Source organism: Dreissena polymorpha, chromosome 8, assembly GCF_020536995.1.
Source record: "Dreissena polymorpha isolate Duluth1 chromosome 8, UMN_Dpol_1.0, whole genome shotgun sequence".
In the NCBI taxonomy this organism is placed as follows: domain Eukaryota; kingdom Metazoa; phylum Mollusca; class Bivalvia; order Myida; family Dreissenidae; genus Dreissena; species Dreissena polymorpha.
Genome location: NC_068362.1, coordinates 60,181,378 through 60,201,045, shown reverse-complemented (window position 1 = coordinate 60,201,045; position 19,668 = coordinate 60,181,378). Strand labels below are relative to the sequence as shown.

The 19,668-nt window shown below is 35.3% G+C and overlaps 2 protein-coding genes across 2 annotated transcripts in view; one reads left to right on the top strand and one right to left on the bottom strand.

The window, feature by feature from the left end:
- Positions 1-19,668, top strand: part of LOC127843216 (uncharacterized) — an 87,961-nt gene that overhangs the window by 33,223 nt on the left and 35,070 nt on the right. The window lies entirely within an intron of this gene.
- Positions 14,304-18,839, bottom strand: LOC127843215 (uncharacterized). The gene is made up of 2 exons (XM_052373073.1): positions 18,494-18,839; positions 14,304-17,296 (listed from the first exon to the last, which is right to left on the bottom strand). The coding sequence occupies exons 1-2, from the start codon at positions 18,658-18,660 to the stop codon at positions 14,530-14,532; spliced, it is 2,934 nt and encodes a 977-aa protein (XP_052229033.1). The 5' UTR covers positions 18,661-18,839; the 3' UTR covers positions 14,304-14,529.

Genomic DNA, 19,668 nt, shown 5'->3' with positions numbered 1-19,668 from the left:
ATCGGGGATGCGTGTTCAATGTGATAAGAAAACCTTGCCTAAGGGCTTATCTCCACTGGCGAGCGCTGATCCTCTTGTTAATCTGGTTCATTAAGCACATCTGCTCTTTTGTATATTTGGAAAGTGTACTGTGGGCCATTTCATGAGAGAACAATTTACAGTAGGCCTATTATTTAAATTCTTAAATCTACAGCCAGCTTGGGGATGTCTCGGGGCCCAGGGCCTGGGTACGGGCCTGGTATGTTTTGTTTATAAGGTCCTTAATTACGCGCCTAAGGCTGCATTATGAGATGATCCGGAGTGTGTTCCAGCATTCCCACCTGATTATCTAACCAAATTTACGAAAGTCTGGAAAGGTTTGAATTATTGCTGCAATTTCCAGGCTTCCAACTTTGGTGTGTACTTGTGCTGTGTGGGAAGGCAAAGTACTCGGAAGAAATCCCATCTGCCCGGTATAGTGACGAACAGGTGGAAGCGGGGTTTGAACCCGGGTCGCCTGGGCAAGAAGCCCATGTACCGACCACTGCGCTAACCGGACACCCTTAAAAAGTGTCGTTCCGTTAAGTCAAACTTCTAATTTCTTAAAAAAAGTACACGTGCAGTCATTTACATGTGTAAACTTGCTAAGGGTAAACAATTCCAACATGTATAGCATTAGAACCGTATATGTTCTGAAACGTGTTCTATGTTTGGTGAATGACCGCTGGAATATTGTGATTTTTTCAGCTGTGCTCTACTCAATCTACGGAGCGGCCATTTAGATTAAGATTAAGAAGTTTTGAGGTAAAGACGTGAGGACAAAATTAGCATGATCTAAAATTAATGCACATTGGTTGCTTTCAAATGTGTTGCAATTTGCCAATATTTGCCTGAATGAACGTCCATGTGATCTTGTCTTTGCATACCTAAGGAAATAACAAGTAATAAAACATCGAGCTGGTATTTTTCGTTTTTAAAGGGGCACTTTTGGATGAAAGATTGCTTTTATGTTATAATTAATGCAGACGTACGAGACTTTTACACGGGGTGGAATCATTGCGACCATAACGCTCGTGTTATGTGCGTAAAATGTCGCAATGCAGCTTCCGTTGTGGTGGCAATTTCAAACAATGGATTCAAACGGTGAGTACGCTTTTGTTTTTTACGTTTCCCGAAGACATACAGACCTTAATTTAAAAATCGGAGAATGCTATTCGATACGAATATTAATATTGTTTACTATTCTGGCAAAATTCTTGAGAAAAATCCGATATCCTAACATCAAGGACTTTACAAAGGTTGGTTCATGTGATGTTGACAATGAACAAGTCGCATATTTGTACGATATTACTATATTTTTGTACAGAAAATCCCATTTTATATTCGTTTTTTTAATAACTATGCTCGGCTACAAAAAATATCGTAACCTCTTCTGAAAAGAAGGCGTTGTACCTGCTGTTTTTAAAATGTTGTGGTCGCGAGCACATGTTGTGGTCGAAATTTATTGTTGTGGTGCTGATGTGAAGTAACATATATAAGAACAAACGTAAGGGAAGTAATGTAACATAAGATCAAAGGTTGGTAATTGTTTTATTGAAACAACTGAAACAATACAATTATGTTGCATGAAAACCTCGCATTACGGCCACTCATAGTAAAGATTATTTTTATTATTTTTGTTGTATTGCAGATGTGAATATTCAAGGGAAGACGAAAGAAAGGATTGTTCCCATCCATTATCAAACGGATTTCATACAGTAAAAACGTCCTTGGAAAAACATCTTCAAATCGGACGTTAAATACCAGTACGCCTGTTAAAACGGTGGTGGAAAACGACTTTGTCAAAATAGCTGTCGGAAAAACTATTTTCTCCTGCATTGAAATTGAGTAGAATAGTGTCACCAATCCCCAAAATAAGTGATATTATTTCAAAACTCATAAGGCATAAAATCATTTCATATATTGTCAAAGCTAAAAAAGAATTAGCTTTTAATTCACTTTAACGATCAAATATTTGATTAATAAATGATGCCAGTGAAGAAACATATATATATACAGTGATGGTGCCCATACACCATCTTTTCGACAAGGTGTTAGACATCTGAAAAGAACACAATGTGAAAGCGGACTTTGTAATATTTCTGACGTTGGTAGCCCAAAAGTTTCCCGATGGGCAATATTGCATTTATTTTGTTCATAGATGTTGTGAATTGGTTTCGATAACGATACGCGCGCAATGCGTTACAGTGATACAAGTTTTAATTTGTTTTGGTTGGGCAACCGATTATTTGAGGAAAGTTTATGAGTTTCATGGGCGGACCAAAAAAACGAGTCGCAATTTCTATGTCGAAACAAGCAGCTGTCTCCTGCAGATTCAAAAATTAATTTTGACTGTCCGTCTGAGGTTTTATTGGATAACAATCCTGTGCACTGTGACCTATCAGATGGTTTAGATCTTGGTGTTATAGACAGAATGATAACTCTTGTAGCCAACAATATTAAAGCGTCTTTATTATACCTAATAGTGTTTTATGGAAAAAAATAAACGTGGAACGGACATTTTCTTAATCGGATTTGAATCCGAAACATTGGTGGAGAAAAAGTTAAAATTATATCTTTATTTTATGCAAAATATAACATAGTTATACATAGAATTAGATTTTATTAAATAAACTTCTACTCTTATTATGTGTTTTGTTCTTTGTTTTAAATTCATGACTCTTGTAAGAAGTGTTCTCTACAAATCATGTGTTTTTTGCTCTTTTCGATATTTTTTTCAAAATACAGGAACATGAAACATTCCTTTTGAAACCATTAAAATATGTAATTAAGGTCCCAAAATTTGTTTGTTTTCCATTTACCCGACAGTTCCTAATTTTTCGTTCCGACACGTAATTTGTTTGGTCATTGGAAATCAAGTTTAAGGCGAATAATTCATTATTTGTTTAACTTGATTATTGTTATCAAAAGTATGACTGTGCCATCTTTAAATGTTATATAATTAATGTTGCAAACACAGATAGATAAGATAGTTTATTAAAGTCTCATCATCATGTACCTAGTAAAACATATATAAAATAGCTTTAAAACATAGTACATAAATGCCACTCACAATTGAGTTATAAGAGACTATACATATTATAAAAATACAGTTCAGCATCTATAGCCAAAACTTTATGAACATATTTCACTTCAACAAAGGAGAATGTTGATCAAGTTTTCAACTTCAAATATCGGTTTTAAGTAAAACAAAATATATAAGAGTAAGATAAATCTTACATCTAATTGCTATGGGTATTATAAAGATAATTTTGCAAATCTGGTGCCAATATAACTTCTAATTGGAGCAGGAAACACATGTAGAAGAACTTGCTTAGTTGAAAATATCTTGCACAGGTAAACAACGTCAAATGAAAAAAGTTTCGCTGACTTACCTGCCCTACGTTTTGGCAATGTTAGTGGAAACAAAAAAACTTACTACGAGTGTGGTCAAATTTCAACCTTGAATTGCATTTTGATATGTATGTTAAAATTTATTAACTGATAATTTAATCAAATATCAGAGGGGAAAGAAATAAAATTATTGAGCAAACTTTCATATATGTTATACAGTTTAATCTAAAGCATATTTTTTTTATCTCAATAGCATAAAGTTTATGCAGTTTAAAGTAAAACAAAAACAAACAAATTGTCTTTAATTACATATAAAATATATACTGAAGCAAAACATATTAAGCAATTAACGTAATTAAAACATGCAAACAATGTAGTCGTTACATAAATAAAATCAAACAGCCCGTTGGCCTCATTTCATTCCCAACATGCTCTTTGAACTTTTCACATATGACTTCTGGTTTTTGTCTGCCACACACAGCCACGTGTCGTTCAGTACTTCGTTTGTACGCATACTCCTTGCACCAATTTTCACACTTGTATTTGTATCCGTTGCCATGAGACTTGCTCATATATTAGTTAATGTCTCGCCTGCAAGCAAATGTTTGTTGCATACAAAACACGTATGAGGCCCTTTTTTTCAAGTGGACGACGCGTTGATGTCTTTTCATGTTTAAAACTGTGCTACATGTTTTTACCGCAGACAAAGAGAGTTGCGAGTTGTTTGTTCATGGATGTGTTTGATATGGAACGAGACTATGACTTCTGCACTAAAAATCCTTCCACAGAAGTAGCAGAAACACATTTGGCGTTTGTTTGATGTCGGCATATCCACGTTGCGACCTGAAACATACCAAATCGTTATGAGTATAAAACGTGACAGTTTAGCAAGAAAATATTGAATCAGGACGAGACAGCATATATCGCCCTTGATTTACAACCAATGTGACATCACAGGGATTTTTAAGTACCGTCAGTGCATTACAGTTATGGCAGGGTCCCGTTTTTATGAAATGTTTAATTTCTATTTATGCATCCCAAATTTCATAAGAGTAACCGGTTTGTACTTAATGATATACCGCATGATAAAGTTTTGCGGAAGGACGGACAGAAAGACGAACGGACGGAGGACAAACATATTTGCATTTGAGAACTTGATACTCGGGCCATAGAACTGTTCTGCGTATATATAAGCAAAGGAATTTTAATACATTTCTACACATGGAAATGTAATGTTATAAACATCATAATCACGTAAACAAGTTAATCAACATATTAAGTAATCTATATTATCTTCATGAGCATTTATCAAGTGAAGAACTTACTTTGTATTAAACTTGTATTTTTAATTCCAATAATAACGTTAGTAGCAAATTAAAACTGTGCCGCGTTTAAAAAGACCTGGCAATGAGGTAATTCATCTTCACCTGCTATAACAAAATGGATATGTTAACTTTAAAAGTCTCGTTTGTCTTCTGGAAATCTCATTGTGCCAACATAAAAAACAGCAGTGCACACAATAGCGCATTTGTTAATAAGGTAAATAACTCTGTAATCAAGTGCGTTTTAAATATTTCAATGTTTATACTGTTATTCGACTTCACATAGAGATGAGCACATAAACAATATATTTATTAAATGAAATGCAGAGTGATTCCTGAAGTCACCAGCACCAGATTTCGAACATGAGCCAGTCTGGATAAAATGTAGATTGAGTAACAATCAGACGGACGGACGGACAAGGACGGACGGACGGACAAAGGGACAGCCACACATACACAGAGAAAGACAGATTGACAGACAGACAGACAGACACAGAAACAGACAGACAAAGAGACAGACATAAAGATTCAATTATCCGTCTGTTTTATTTCACATCAGCACCACAACAATAAATTGCGACCACAACATGTGCTTGCGACCACAACATTTTCAAAACAACGGGTACAACGCCTTCTTTTCAGAAGAGGTTACGATATTTTTTGTAGCCGAGCATAGTTATTAGAAAAACGAATATACAATTGGATTTTCTGTACAAAAATGTAATGATTTCGTAAAAATATGCGACTTGTTAATTGTCAACATCATAGAACACACCTTTGTAAAGTCCTTGAGGTTAGGATATCGGATTTTTCTCAAGAATTTTGCCAGAATAGTAAACAATATTTATATTGGTATCGAATAGCATTCTCCGATTTTTAAATAAAGGTCTGTATGTCTTCGGGAAACGTAAAAAACAAAACCGTACTCACCGTTTGCATCCATCTTTTGAAATTGCCACCACAACGGAAGCTGCAATTCGACATTTTACGCACACAACACGAGCGTTATGGTCGCAATGATTCCACCCCGTGTTTTAAAGATTTTTCGATTGTTGAAGAATCTAATTTAACATGGTAGTAGTCTTATGTCAGAATTTGTGAATCTAGGTGATGAGGATAAGCTTATATATATTCTCTCCAACAATCATATTGTTAAACTTACAGCAAAAACCTGTTACAATTATTCTTCAACTTCGCTATAATATTCTGTATAAATGGCAACTCATACCTTAGTATTTCTTTTATTGTGCTTTAATGTAAATTAATGTTCTAGGTGGGAGATGAGTACACACCTTTCAAGTTGACTCAGTCACTCTTAAATTTAAAGTCTTGTTTCTATCCACCAATTCCCTGTTTAGATTTTTTTGTTATACTATCTATTATACATATGTACTGAACCATCATTCAAATAGTATTAATAAAATGGTGTGTTTGTCATTTGCGACCTAGAATTAAAACTGTTTTAATACTTAAGAATTTTATTGTATAAATGATTTAACATTACCTTTTTAATTTGATAATTATTGTTTTATCCCTGTGTTTGAGTGTCACCACTGACCAGTTCGTAGATGGTCTGACCATAGGCGATATATGATTTTGTAAGACTTTTTTACTATGCTGAATAGTGCTTTATTTTCGCTTTCAGTATTTTATGGTTCATTTCTTATGGCATGTTTAAGGAGAGGTCAGAGTGGTCAATCAAACTTTTATTATGTAATAGAGTCTTTAACTCTATTGTCTGTGCTGTATGTGACTTAGTCTCATAACTATAGGATTGTACAAAGCTGTTTAACTGATTTCCAGACTTTATTGGAGATTATATAACTTTATGGCATTTGGAAGAGAGGTAACTTTGTAGCTCTTGTTACAGTTTCTGTAATTTGAATTCATGGGTTAGCTCCCTTTCATTTCACTATAAGTGTATGATGATTCTTATGTTGATATAATATTCTAGTATCTTATAACTCGATACCTTCGAATGGCAGCATTTTATTATTGGCGTCGCACTGAAGTGCGGCGACTCGTATGTAATACGTCTTTTTTTCGCTTATGGGAGGAGAAGTTATTTTACGGATTAATGTATATATTTTTGTTGTCAGAATATCTTGCACAGTGGTGATTTTTGTGTGCAAATTAGTGTAAATAAGTACCGCATTTGTGCCTATTACATTTACTACAACATTTATTGCTAATAATGCAAAGCTAATTCTTTTAATTAATAACTGATCACAGGGACTGGGCAATAATAAAAGATCACAGGGAATGGGCAAATACGCGAACCGGTGTAACCATCTGGTTTTTGTATAAAAACAAAACATAATCAAAATATATTTATTTTGTGGATTTTCTAACAATAGCGCAGACTTTTGCTGTTCGAGTTTTGGTTAACGCGTATTTTCTTCAATTTTACAAGACGACATTGATTACACGGTTTATTGCTTTATTGATAACCGTAACACTACAGTCACTTATTAATATCTTAGTAATAAGGTGTTTTTTTCCAAGCGGTTCCGTAGTGTAGTGGTTACACGCTCGCTTCACATGTGAGAGGCCAAAGGTTCGAGCCCCAGTAGAATAAAATTATTTTATTTGTGTTCTATGTTAACTTTTTGTTTTGATGTAGACATTTTAGTTTAAATAAATATGCTGTTTTATTGTAACCATTTTTTGTTTTTATTATGCCCATGAAATATATGTGTAAGAGGGTGGGGGGGGGGGGTTCGTAAACACATTACAACTTTTACAGTGTTTTCATATCAATGAGTACTCAACCCCTATCGTAAATGAGCAACGTAAGAATAAGTTCAGAATCATCTCCCCTTGAAGTTGAGAAAAATATGAAATTACGCTTTCAAGATGAAGCAGATTTTTTAAAACCTACACAGTTCTGTTCCATTAATGAAAACTGCACACGGATGCCAGTAAAAAAAGGAAACCAATGTAATTAAAATGAACTATGAAATATTCGGGGGTTACAACACAAATCATAGATAATGGTTATTTGGGGGTTATAACACAACATCATATATAATGGTTATTTGGGGGTTATAACACAAAATCATAGATAATGGTTATACAAGTATCTTTTTCCATTTTGTTAAAAATATTCGGCCAATATATTAATATTTACAGTAGAAAAAACATCGTTCCATGTAACTTCATTGAGTGCCTTTTACACTGAAATTCCCGACGCCCTTTGATGGTTTGCATCAATATTATACTTATCTTGTGATGCTTATGTTTTATTGTATGTTGTGATTGTATATTATGCTGATGAGACTTAAATAAACTAAACTAATAATCATGGTCAGATCGAAAATTGTGCGTAAATGATTCGTACAATTGTATCATTCTTCAAGTACGTAATTTAGGCGTGCGGACGCGTGCTCAATTAGCGCCAATTATTATTGCAGTGTGGTAATCAACAGAACAATAATATATAGCAACTCTTACTTTCAATAAAGTACACATTTCAAATTGTTTAATTCTTATAATACAAGCCATTAACGGAACTAATTTGCTCGTATTAACCACTGAGCATCATGTGATATATACGTATTCACTTTATTGAAGCGATGTGAATCGAATACTAGAGACCGTATTCCTTATCTTAACGACTAAGTATCTGATGGTAAACACGTATTTACTCTTATTTTTTGGACCGCGCTCTGTGAAAAAGGGGTTTAATGAATGTGCGTAAAGTGTCGTCCCAGATTGGCCTGTGCAGTCCGCACAGACTAATCAGGGACGACACTTTCCGCTTTTATGATATTTTTCGTTCTTAGCAAAAATCTATTTTAGGCTTAAAGTGTCGCCCATGATAAGCCTGTGCGGACTGCACAGGCTCATCTCGGACGACACTTTACGCACATGCATTAAACCCCCTTTTCACAGAGCACAGTCCATTTGTATTTGTTTGTTATACGAGACATGGCAACTCGATTAAACCACAAAGTGTTTGGTGAAAGAAACAAATAAATTCATGCTTATAACTGTATTTATAGCAAGGGAAACTTTAACGGATTATTACCACTGAATAAATCAATATCCCAATATAAAAACTGATACATTAAATTTTATATTGACCACTAAACACGATAGAAACTTGAACGCGTCTTAAACGCTGCGTATGTGGTTATATAAACTTCCTGTGCGGCCCGTCGAATGTATTAGGTAGTATCTCGAAACAGGAACTTTTGAATTGTAATATTTGAGTATATGTTTCTCGAGATAAAAACATATTATTGGGAAACTTGTAGTTTATTTTGGTCATATACTATTCTATGGATTAATGTTATTACTATCATAGCAATAAATACATGAGAACATTATAAATTTGTCTATAGTTGAACCGGTCCAAAAAAGTGGAACAAAAAAGGCTAGCAATATATTAATTGTTTACATCGGTGTAAAACGATTAGGAAATGCGCCCTAACAATTCTGTTGGAGGGTTTACGACAACGTTGTGATCTGAAGGATAAGAACAGGGTCGACTGACAAATGACACATTTATATTTCGTTTATAGAATTATTGTATTCATTGATAAGTATTCAATAGTAAAACATCATATAAAATTTCAACTATACCATGCAAAACATCATGAGCGCATGTCAAAGATTCAACTTACGGCATTACCCTGACAAAGCATTGAGTCATAAATAAACTAATACAAGCCTAAAATAAAACTGATAAACAACAACAATAATGATGGATTAAAATAACTATAAAGTGTTCTTTTGTTTTTTAACAAATAATGATGAACAGATGCACATGACAATAAGACTGTTTTGTTCAAAGAATGTTAAATGAAAATAAAACAGTACAAAACTTAACAACTACACAAAGTATTTTTAAATGTAAATATAAAATTAAAACAAGGATAAACCAAGACAGTATGTACTTAATATTGAACCAATTCAACAAATGTATGTGTGTGTTAAGGTATTGAAACGTTAATACGACATTTTGAACATGTCTTTCTTGCTACGCATATATCTTATACCTCAGCCACAAGTAGACTCCGATCACCGTCCGATAAGCGGCCGACGTATTTTTCCGCTCATCGGGCTGGCGACCGGCCGATCATCGCACGGAAACCGGACCAATTTGTAGCATCGGGCGGCGTCCGGATTTATTTTAAGTCTTACTTAAAATTTTACCCGACGTCGGGCCCGGGAAGGAATCGAGTTGAGATCGAAACAAGATCGGACGATCAACGCACGGGTATCGCCCGGCGATCGCCCGACATCGCATTCATTGAACGTGTATCGGCAAAAGTAAAGGTATGTCCCAGAGGCATATACATCGGCCGGCGACCGTCTGATTGCCAGAGGGCCTCCGCACGATTCCCTACGGACGCCGGACGATGCTCGTTATGATACACGTACAATGAATCCGATGCCGGGTGCACGCCGGGCGATAACCGTTCGTTGATCGTCCGATCTTTTTTCGATCTCAACTTGATTCCTTCCTGGGCCCCATGTCGGGTAAAACAAACTGCGATATAAAAAAATAATCCGGACGCCGCCCGATGCTACAAAATGATCCAATGTGCGTGCGATCATCTGCCGGCGTCAGCCCGATGAGCGGAAAAAAACGTCGGCCGCTGATCGGACGGTGATCGGTGTCTATTTGTGACTGAGGTTTTAAACTTTGTCACTCATCGGACGGCGGACGGCTCCGACGTGTCCAGTCTTCCCGATGCCTGGAGATCGGACACATCGGCCGGCGACCGGATTATTTGTGACTGAGGCATTATAGTGGTATGGTGTTCTGCACCTTAAATCTTAGTTTTAGAAAATATACTAACCAATTCGGCAGGACTCTCAGATATTTCAAAGTATAAATCATCATTCTTTTTATCTGAAACATGCATTCACAAATTTCATTCATATGCACATAAATATTGTGTACGCAAGACATAGTTGGTAGATATTTCTACATTAATACATAACATTTGCCTTTTAAGGTAGTAAATACTTTTATAAAACAGCGCTTTAATAATATGGTATTACTTTGTAGGCACATTGACTGTAAAATCGCGATGTTATAAAATTCTTACGATACACATGGTACGCAAACAAATAATATATATATATATATATATATATATATATATATATATATATATATATATATATATATATATATATATATATATATAGCACAAATGACAAACATTACATAGTAACACATCATAACAATACAATACTGAAACAGTTGAACATAGCGCACATACAAGTGTATATTAAAATATAAACGAGATTTCAACACGAACATCCTTCAGGGGCTAAACTAACATTTGAACATACAGGTTTGTATGTGGACAAACGTATGTGTACACCTTTTGAATTCACTGTGTGTTCTATAAATAACCCTCATAAACCTAAACTTACTGAAGACGGAGAAATAAACTACTATTAGATGCATGTTATCTTTGTAGACCACATCTGTTCCTGTCTTTCTTTCCCTAGTCAACACACTTACATACAATATACGCTTTGGTGTGGTTTAACAACAAATTTAAATTACTAAATTATATATTTGTAAGATATCTTTTGATTTTTGCGAATTGATGACTTTTATTATTGACCAAACTTTCATCTGTACAAAAGAACGTGAAATGTTTATGCATTCATTAATAGTCAGATCAATCTAGTGCATAAGTGTATTATTGTTTGTACACGCAACCTAGCTACCAGCAATACACTACACCAACGATATTGAAAAGTTAAATACAGATTAGTATTTCAACGGTAACATACGACAGCAAACGAATGTATTATTGTACACTTAGACATTTGAATACAGATTTTATTTTACAATGTAAAAGTTGAAGTTATATATTGGTTAATGATATATACAAGCACATACTTGAAAAAAGATATTACATATTAAGATTACTAATTTATACAAAAAGTTTATAATACTCACAAAAACGCATGCATATGTATTTGAATTCTTAAAGCGGGTATATACGATTTTGTCAAATATTTATGAATTTATATAAACTGTGTAAAAAACTTATTATATATATATTTCAATATAAATTAAAATAAAAGTTAAGAAGAACATGTGTCGAAAAATGCGAAATAAGCCAGATATTTAATTCTGAAATTGAAAATGGCTGTACAGCCGAATTCGCCAGCATGTATACCATACATGTACGATGTGCATCTAAACTAGTTTAACGGTTTATTTGAATTCCTGCAACGAGATCTATTCATACGACACACGAACACTATCTCCGATCCTAATACAAAGACGAATGCTTCTGTTATTGTAGGAAAATATGTACGTCACTATCGGCTCGGGGCGCTAATTTGTCTTTGCTGCATTTTATGAAATTCGGCTTTAATGTATAATTTTTCTTGCCTATTTTGTATTATTTTGACATATTTTATCAATATATTACAATTAAACACATATAAAAAATCGTATATACCCGCTTTAAATACGAAACGATTCGCATGGTTAATATCTATCAATGTAGCATAAGCTTACTACAAATAAAGCAAACTTGTCCGATGACTTTTCTAAGTCAAGCACATTAAATACATCGACATCAGGTATTAAAAAATTAATTACGTAATTGTTATAAAAATCGAAATACTATTTACACATACAATATTAAAACTAAATGAGTTATGTACAATATAAACAACAGCTGATATTTACTAAATATAAACAGCCACGTCAGATAAACTCTCGGCTAGTATAGCAGCATGGTTTATTTTACAATTTCAATTTGCTGAAACTATATATGCATGCAAAACATAAAATAAGCTTCAATCCATGATGAACTGTTACCATGTTATACAATTTGAATGGGAACTACGTAATTGTAAAATAACTTCTTATATGATTAATTACGATATATTGTATTTTCTTGTTACTTGTCACGTTATAATAGCATATTTTAACTGATCAACTATTATAGCGCACACTATGTACATACCTGTAGTAAGACAATAATAATTAAACAAATACATATGTACATATGTACACAAAATAAGCTAAGCGTGCACTTATTATAAATTAAGAGAACATGTATTGTTTTTAAAGTTTATATCTAGCATTAAACATGCATAAATTTGATGTCAACAAATGGAAAACAATGACAAATTCATTTAATACGTATATAATAATCCGTAAATAAAATGCTTTACCAACAAAAATAATGTCACCTACAATGACACTGACGCTTAAGTTGTTTCACATGATGCAGTATTACTAAAGTTTATAATAGCGCTTTAACAATGCATATGTACACAGGCAACGTGGAGGACCCCGTAGTAATTTTCTCATAGCTCTTGGTTTGGTCATTTCAGATTGTATAGAGTGACTTAGATATATAAAACCACTGAAGCCACTGTTTAAGAGATAGTGTACTGTATTCAGAACCTTTTTGCTCACTTGAACGAATCATAATAATGAAACTCATACACATAAAGGTGATATCAATTGTTTAAACGAAAAAGTAGAGACAATAACTACACAAAAACCTTCATATTTTACAAGGCTAATGGATATTAATGAAAATTTGCAAAAACAATTTTAATTTATTGTATGTATTGTGTCTTCAGTATATTTTAAAATTGTTATTAAATAATAATTTAATCAGGCTTATTATACATATTTAAATATTGTAAATATGACAAAACATACATCTATAATCTCTGTACAACATTTTTGTGTTTCTTCACCAATAAGTATGGCTTATCAAAATATCAATTAACACAGGCAATTATTTATTACAAACAGATTCAGTCAACAATGACGTAATACTAACTTATTGAATTGATGTAATATTTACATCTCTACAGAAGACAGCTGCAAGAGAATACTAAGCATTTCGTTTTCAATATATTGGACGCATCACCAATACCACTTGTTTATGGTTGTCATTACGGAGAGACATGGCCATGTTTCTACGTTACCATTTGAACGTTGTATTATTGTTTAATGTCCGGTTGCATAAAAGACGTATTTGAGAAAAAACGCAAGTTGTTTTGATTTTGATATGTGATTAAAGAAATCGAGCCCGTGTCAAGATTTGAAACACGTATTTTCAATGCGTACTTGACGTGCTAGTACATTATGAGTTCTGAGCATGTTATTCTGTTATGCCGACCTATGAATCACAATACTGTTCGATAATTGAAATTTCACGGGTTTGCCTTCTTATAAAAGCGCTGTTGGTTAATTCATTCAAAAAACATTTTCTGAAAGTGTAAACCTACGTAATTTCCAGAATAAAGCATATCTAATTACTCTTAAAAATAGGTTATGTTATTTCTTAAGATGTACATATAACGGCTGAAATGTTTCTCTTTACAGAATTTACAGTAGAACTCATATCTAATTACTCTTAATAATAGGGTATGTTATTTCCTAAGATGTACATATAACGGCTGAAATGTTTCTAATTACAGAAATATGCCGAGCATGGTATAGATATATATCATAAAATTAGAATAGTGAAAACTTAGTTTTAGTATTAATTTTTAGATAAATAATAATGTATTAATATAACGGATAAAGTATCTGATCGTTTTAAAATGTATTTTCCGAAATGTAATTTTATTAAATATAAATATATACCTTAATGTATAGAATTTGCGTTATTCAAAGGGAGATAACACAGAAACTTTTAAATTATATATCTCTGAGAACATATAGATTCTATTTGCATAAAATCAGTTAATTCGATAACTCAACATTTAGGCATAAATTGTAAGAATAGACTCCCTATAATATTTCATGAAATCGGTCACATTCACAGACGGACAAAATAATATTAAAGGAGCACGAGTTAATCGAGCGGAATAAATGTTATCTAAATTCAAATTTGAGTCGAATTTTACAATAGTGCAACCACGTTCGAGAATCAACATATCCCTCTCTCCGTAGTAAATGCTTATCAAAATCGTCATCAGCCTCGTCAGCGGTAGCAGAAAGAGTAGCAGCAGCAGCAACAGCCCCCCGAAAATGTCGTTTGTCTACAACTTCAAACTTTTGCATTTCTACTGACTCCAGTTTACACACTTCGTGTTTAATTCTCGTATAATCATCTTCATTCCCTTCAACACGGAACAGCAATTTACATTGTACGTTATGTTGTGCGGTATACATGTCCTGCACGAAATGTTGTAACGATGAAGGGGAAAATGTTGTGTAAATTATAAACACATACTTTATAGATCCTGGTAGTTTCATCACCGTATATTGTTTTAAACACATCCTTAGCTGCTGCAAGTGGGTGAGTAGAGGCAGTGTCTGTGACAGAATGTCGGGACGTTCGATTTGCGTCATGTTCAGACTGGTAATATTAATGGTGGGTAACGTTTCATACAATCCATAGGAGTCCTTCATTAACTCCAATTTAACATTCGACAAATCTTCACATTTCAAAATAGGCGGTTCCAAAGCCATGGCATTTGACTCACCACTCGATACCACAGCATATTTGTACAAGTACAAACGGACAGTATGGCCTAATGTAGACAGGTGTATCATCAAACGTTTCAACCAATCTGGTGAACAATATCCATCACATAAAATCATAAATTGCAGTGTAGATGGTAATTTGTGATCAAAACGTGTCATGTGAATTCCGTTGAAACGAATTTCTTTAAGCATGGTTAAGGAGCTTTGTGTCACCACATCCAGGGACGCATCGTCATTAGCTGTGAGCAACAGAGAATTTATATTCGTACTACGAACAAGTTCAAAAGGCACTCTACTATTGTGCTCAACGTTAAGCTTAACATGAGATAAGTCACATGACAACAATTCACTACGAATAACAGTACTATCTGTCTCAATCCCACTTTCAGTATCACTTGTTTTTACAAGAAAATTAAACATTGTACACTCAACTTGATGGTGTACTTCCGACAACGTGATCAAAAAGCTACATAGCCACTCAGATGAACATTCGACACTCTGCAGACTAATACACTGCAATGAAGCAGGCATCTTGAGATCACAACGACCCGTATAGGTCCCCCACAAATAAAGCTTTGTTAGCTTGTTGAGCGTGTGAAGAATCTCGGATGCTAATGAGGCACTTTCAGCCGTTGGCAGGTTCAGGATCCCTATACTTGTATCACGTAATATTTCAAACAGTTCCTTACTGCCAGTTTTCACTAATATCTCAATATTGGACATGTCATGTGCCAGTAATTCAGATCGCAAGTCTAATAAATATGAATGTGATTCGTTTCCACTGGCTTCTTCATTTGACTTCAATACAACATCCCACAGCTCACACTCGATCTGATGATCTAATGAAGACAGCGACATCCACAAGCTGCACAGCCACTCAGATGAACATTCGACACTCTGCAGACTAATACACTGCAATGAAGCAGGCATCTTGAGATCACAACGACCCGTATAGGCCCCCCTCAAATAAAGCTTTGTTAGCTTGTTGAGCGTGTGAAGAATCTCGGATGCTAATGAGGCACTTTCAGCCGTTGGCAGGTTCAGGATCCCTATACTTGTATCACGTAATATTTCAAACAGTTCCTTACTGCCAGTTTTCACTAATATCTCAATATTGGACATGTCATGTGCCAGTAATTCAGATCGCAAGTCTAATAAATATGAATGTGATTCGTTTCCACTGGCTTCTTCATTTGACTTCAATACAACATCCCACAGCTCACACTTGAACTGATGATCTAATGAAGACAGCGTGATCCACAAGCTGCACAGCCACTCAGATGAACATTCGACACTCTGTAGACTAATACACTGCAATGAAGCAGGCATCTTGAGATCACAACGACCCGTATAGGCCCCCCTCAAATAAAGCTTTGTTAGCTTGTTGAGCGTGTGAAGAATCTCGGATGCTAACGAGGCACTTTCAGCCGTTGGCAGGTTCAGGATCCCTATACTTGTATCACGTAATATTTCAAACAGTTCCTTACTGCCAGTTTTCACTAATATCTCAATATTGGACATGTCATGTGCCAGTAATTCAGATCGCAAGTCTAATAAATATGAATGTGATTCGTTTCCACTGGCTTCTTCATTTGACTTCAATACAACATCCCACAGCACACACTCGACCTGATGATCTAATGAAGACAGCGTGATCCACAAACTGCACAGCCACTCAGATGAACATTCGACACTCTGTAGACTAATACACTGCAATGAAGCAGGCATCTTGAGATCACAACGACCCGTATAGGTCCCCCACAAATAAAGCTTTGTTAGCTTGTTGAGCGTGTGAAGAATCTCGGATGCTAATGAGGCACTTTCAGCCGTTGGCAGGTTCAGGATCCCTATACTTGTATCACGTAATATTTCAAACAGTTCCTTACTGCCAGTTTTCACTAATATCTCAATATTGGACATGTCATGTGCCATTAATTCAGATCGCATGTCTAATAAATATGAATGTGATTCGTTTCCACTGGCTTCTTCATTTGACTTCAATACAACATCCCACAGCTCACACTCGATCTGATGATCTAATGAAGACAGCGACATCCACAAGCTGCACAGCCACTCAGATGAACATTCGACACTCTGCAGACTAATACACTGCAATGAAGCAGGCATCTTGAGATCACAACGACCCGTATAGGTCCCCCTCAAATAAAGCTTTGTTAGCTTGTTGAGCGTGTGAAGAATCTCGGATGCTAATGAGGCACTTTCAGCCGTTGGCAGGTTCAGGATCCCTATACTTGTATCACGTAATATTTCAAACAGTTCCTTACTGCCAGTTTTCACTAATATCTCAATATTGGACATGTCATGTGCCAGTAATTCAGATCGCAAGTCTAATAAATATGAATGTGATTCGTTTCCACTGGCTTCTTCATTTGACTTCAATACAACATCCCACAGCTCACACTCGAACTGATGATCTAATGAAGACAGCGTGATCCACAAGCTGCACAGCCACTCAGATGAACATTCGACACTCTGTAGACTAATACACTGCAATGAAGCAGGCATCTTGAGATCACAACGACCCGTATAGGTCCCCCTCAAATAAAGCTTTGTTAGCTTGTTGAGCGTGTGAAGAATCTCGGATGCTAATGAGGCACTTTCAGCCGTTGGCAGGTTCAGGATCCCTATACTTGTATCACGTAATATTTCAAACAGTTCCTTACTGCCAGTTTTCACTAATATCTCAATATTGGACATGTCATGTGCCAGTAATTCAGATCGCAAGTCTAATAAATATGAATGTGATTCGTTTCCACTGGCTTCTTTATTTGACTTCAATACAACATCCCACAGCTCACACATGAACTGATGATCTAATGAAGACAGCGACATCCACAATCTACACAGCCATTCAGATGAACATTCGACACTCTGTAGACTAATACACTGCAATGAAGCAGGCACCTTGAGATCACAACGACCCGTATAGGTCTCCCACAAATAAAGCTTTGTTAGCTTGTTGAGCGTGTGAAGAATCTCGGATGCTAACGAGGCACAATCAGCCGTTCTCAGGTCTAGGATCCCTATACTTGTATCACGTAATATTTCAAACAGTTCCTTACTGCCAGTTTTCACTAATATCTTAATATTGGACATGTCATGTGCCAGTAATTCAGATCGCAAGTCTAATAAATATGAATGTGATTCGTTTCCACGGGCTTCTTCATTTGACTTCAATACAACATCCCACAGCTCACACTCGACCTGATGATCTAATGAACACAGTTTGATCCACAAACTACACAGCCACTCAGATGAACATTCGAACTCATGCAGACTAATACACTGCAATGAAGCAGGCATCTTGAGATCACAACGATCCGTATAGGTCTCCCACAAATAAAGCTTTGTTAGCTTGTTGAGCGTGTGAAGAATCTCGGATGCTAACGAGGCACTATCAGCCGTTTGCAGGTTAAGGATCCCTATACATGTATCACGTAATATTTCAATCAGTTCCTTACTGACCTTGTCCACTAGTATCTCAATATTGGACATGTTATATGACAGTATTTTAGATCTCAGCTCCGATACACGTGTATGTGATTCGTCTTCACAGGTTTCATCACTTGACTGCAATACAACATCCCACAGCTCACACTCGACATGATGATCTAATGAAGAGAGTGTGTTCAATAAACTGCACAGCCATTCAAGGGATATTTTGCAATGCAACAAAGCAACACGCTGTAACATTGTAGGTAACCTAACATTCAATGTACCAATGTAGGTTCCACTTAAGCTTATTTCGTCTAATATATTAATTGTGTGAAGACGTTCCGATGCTAATAAAAATCCATCAGCCGTTTCGAACTGAATTTTCCCCAAATTTGTCGCATTTAATAGTTCATACAACTCGGCCGCGCCCTGCCCAAGGCAAAGATGCAGTTTAGACATGTCACATAATGCAATGCGTGGTAGTATCTTGGCAATATGAAAATCAGTTTTTTCTGTGGTATATATTTCGCCCAGATTACAACGGACGGGGTGGCTTATTTGGGACAAATGCACAAGTAGCCGCCCAACAAACTCAGCAGAACATCTACTTTTAAGTAAACATATATATTGCATATTGGAAGGCGGAAAAATATCTTCGCAAAAATCAGATTCTTCTATTCTCAAAAACGTTAGGTTACCTAGGGATGGCAGCATCCAGGAAAACAGTGACATATCGTTCTTTCCGATTAAAGTCAATTGTTTTAAGTTCAGAGTATGTAATGCGGATATAATTCCACGAGATCCTGGCGTCTTCAAGCGTTCTATGCAATGTTTTGACTGTTGAAGGACTGTAATTATTATATGTTCGTGCAGTACATTGCGTTCTAACAAGAGTGTGCGTACAAGGGACGTGTTAATCTTTAAAATTTGCAACAAATCATCGATTTCCTTTTTGTTTAGGTATGCATGAAATGTGAAATCACTCATCTCCAGACGAATATGTTTTTGTCTGCTAACTTTAGCCTCGTGATAACAACTTATCATGATTTTCTGCATTGATAAAGCTAC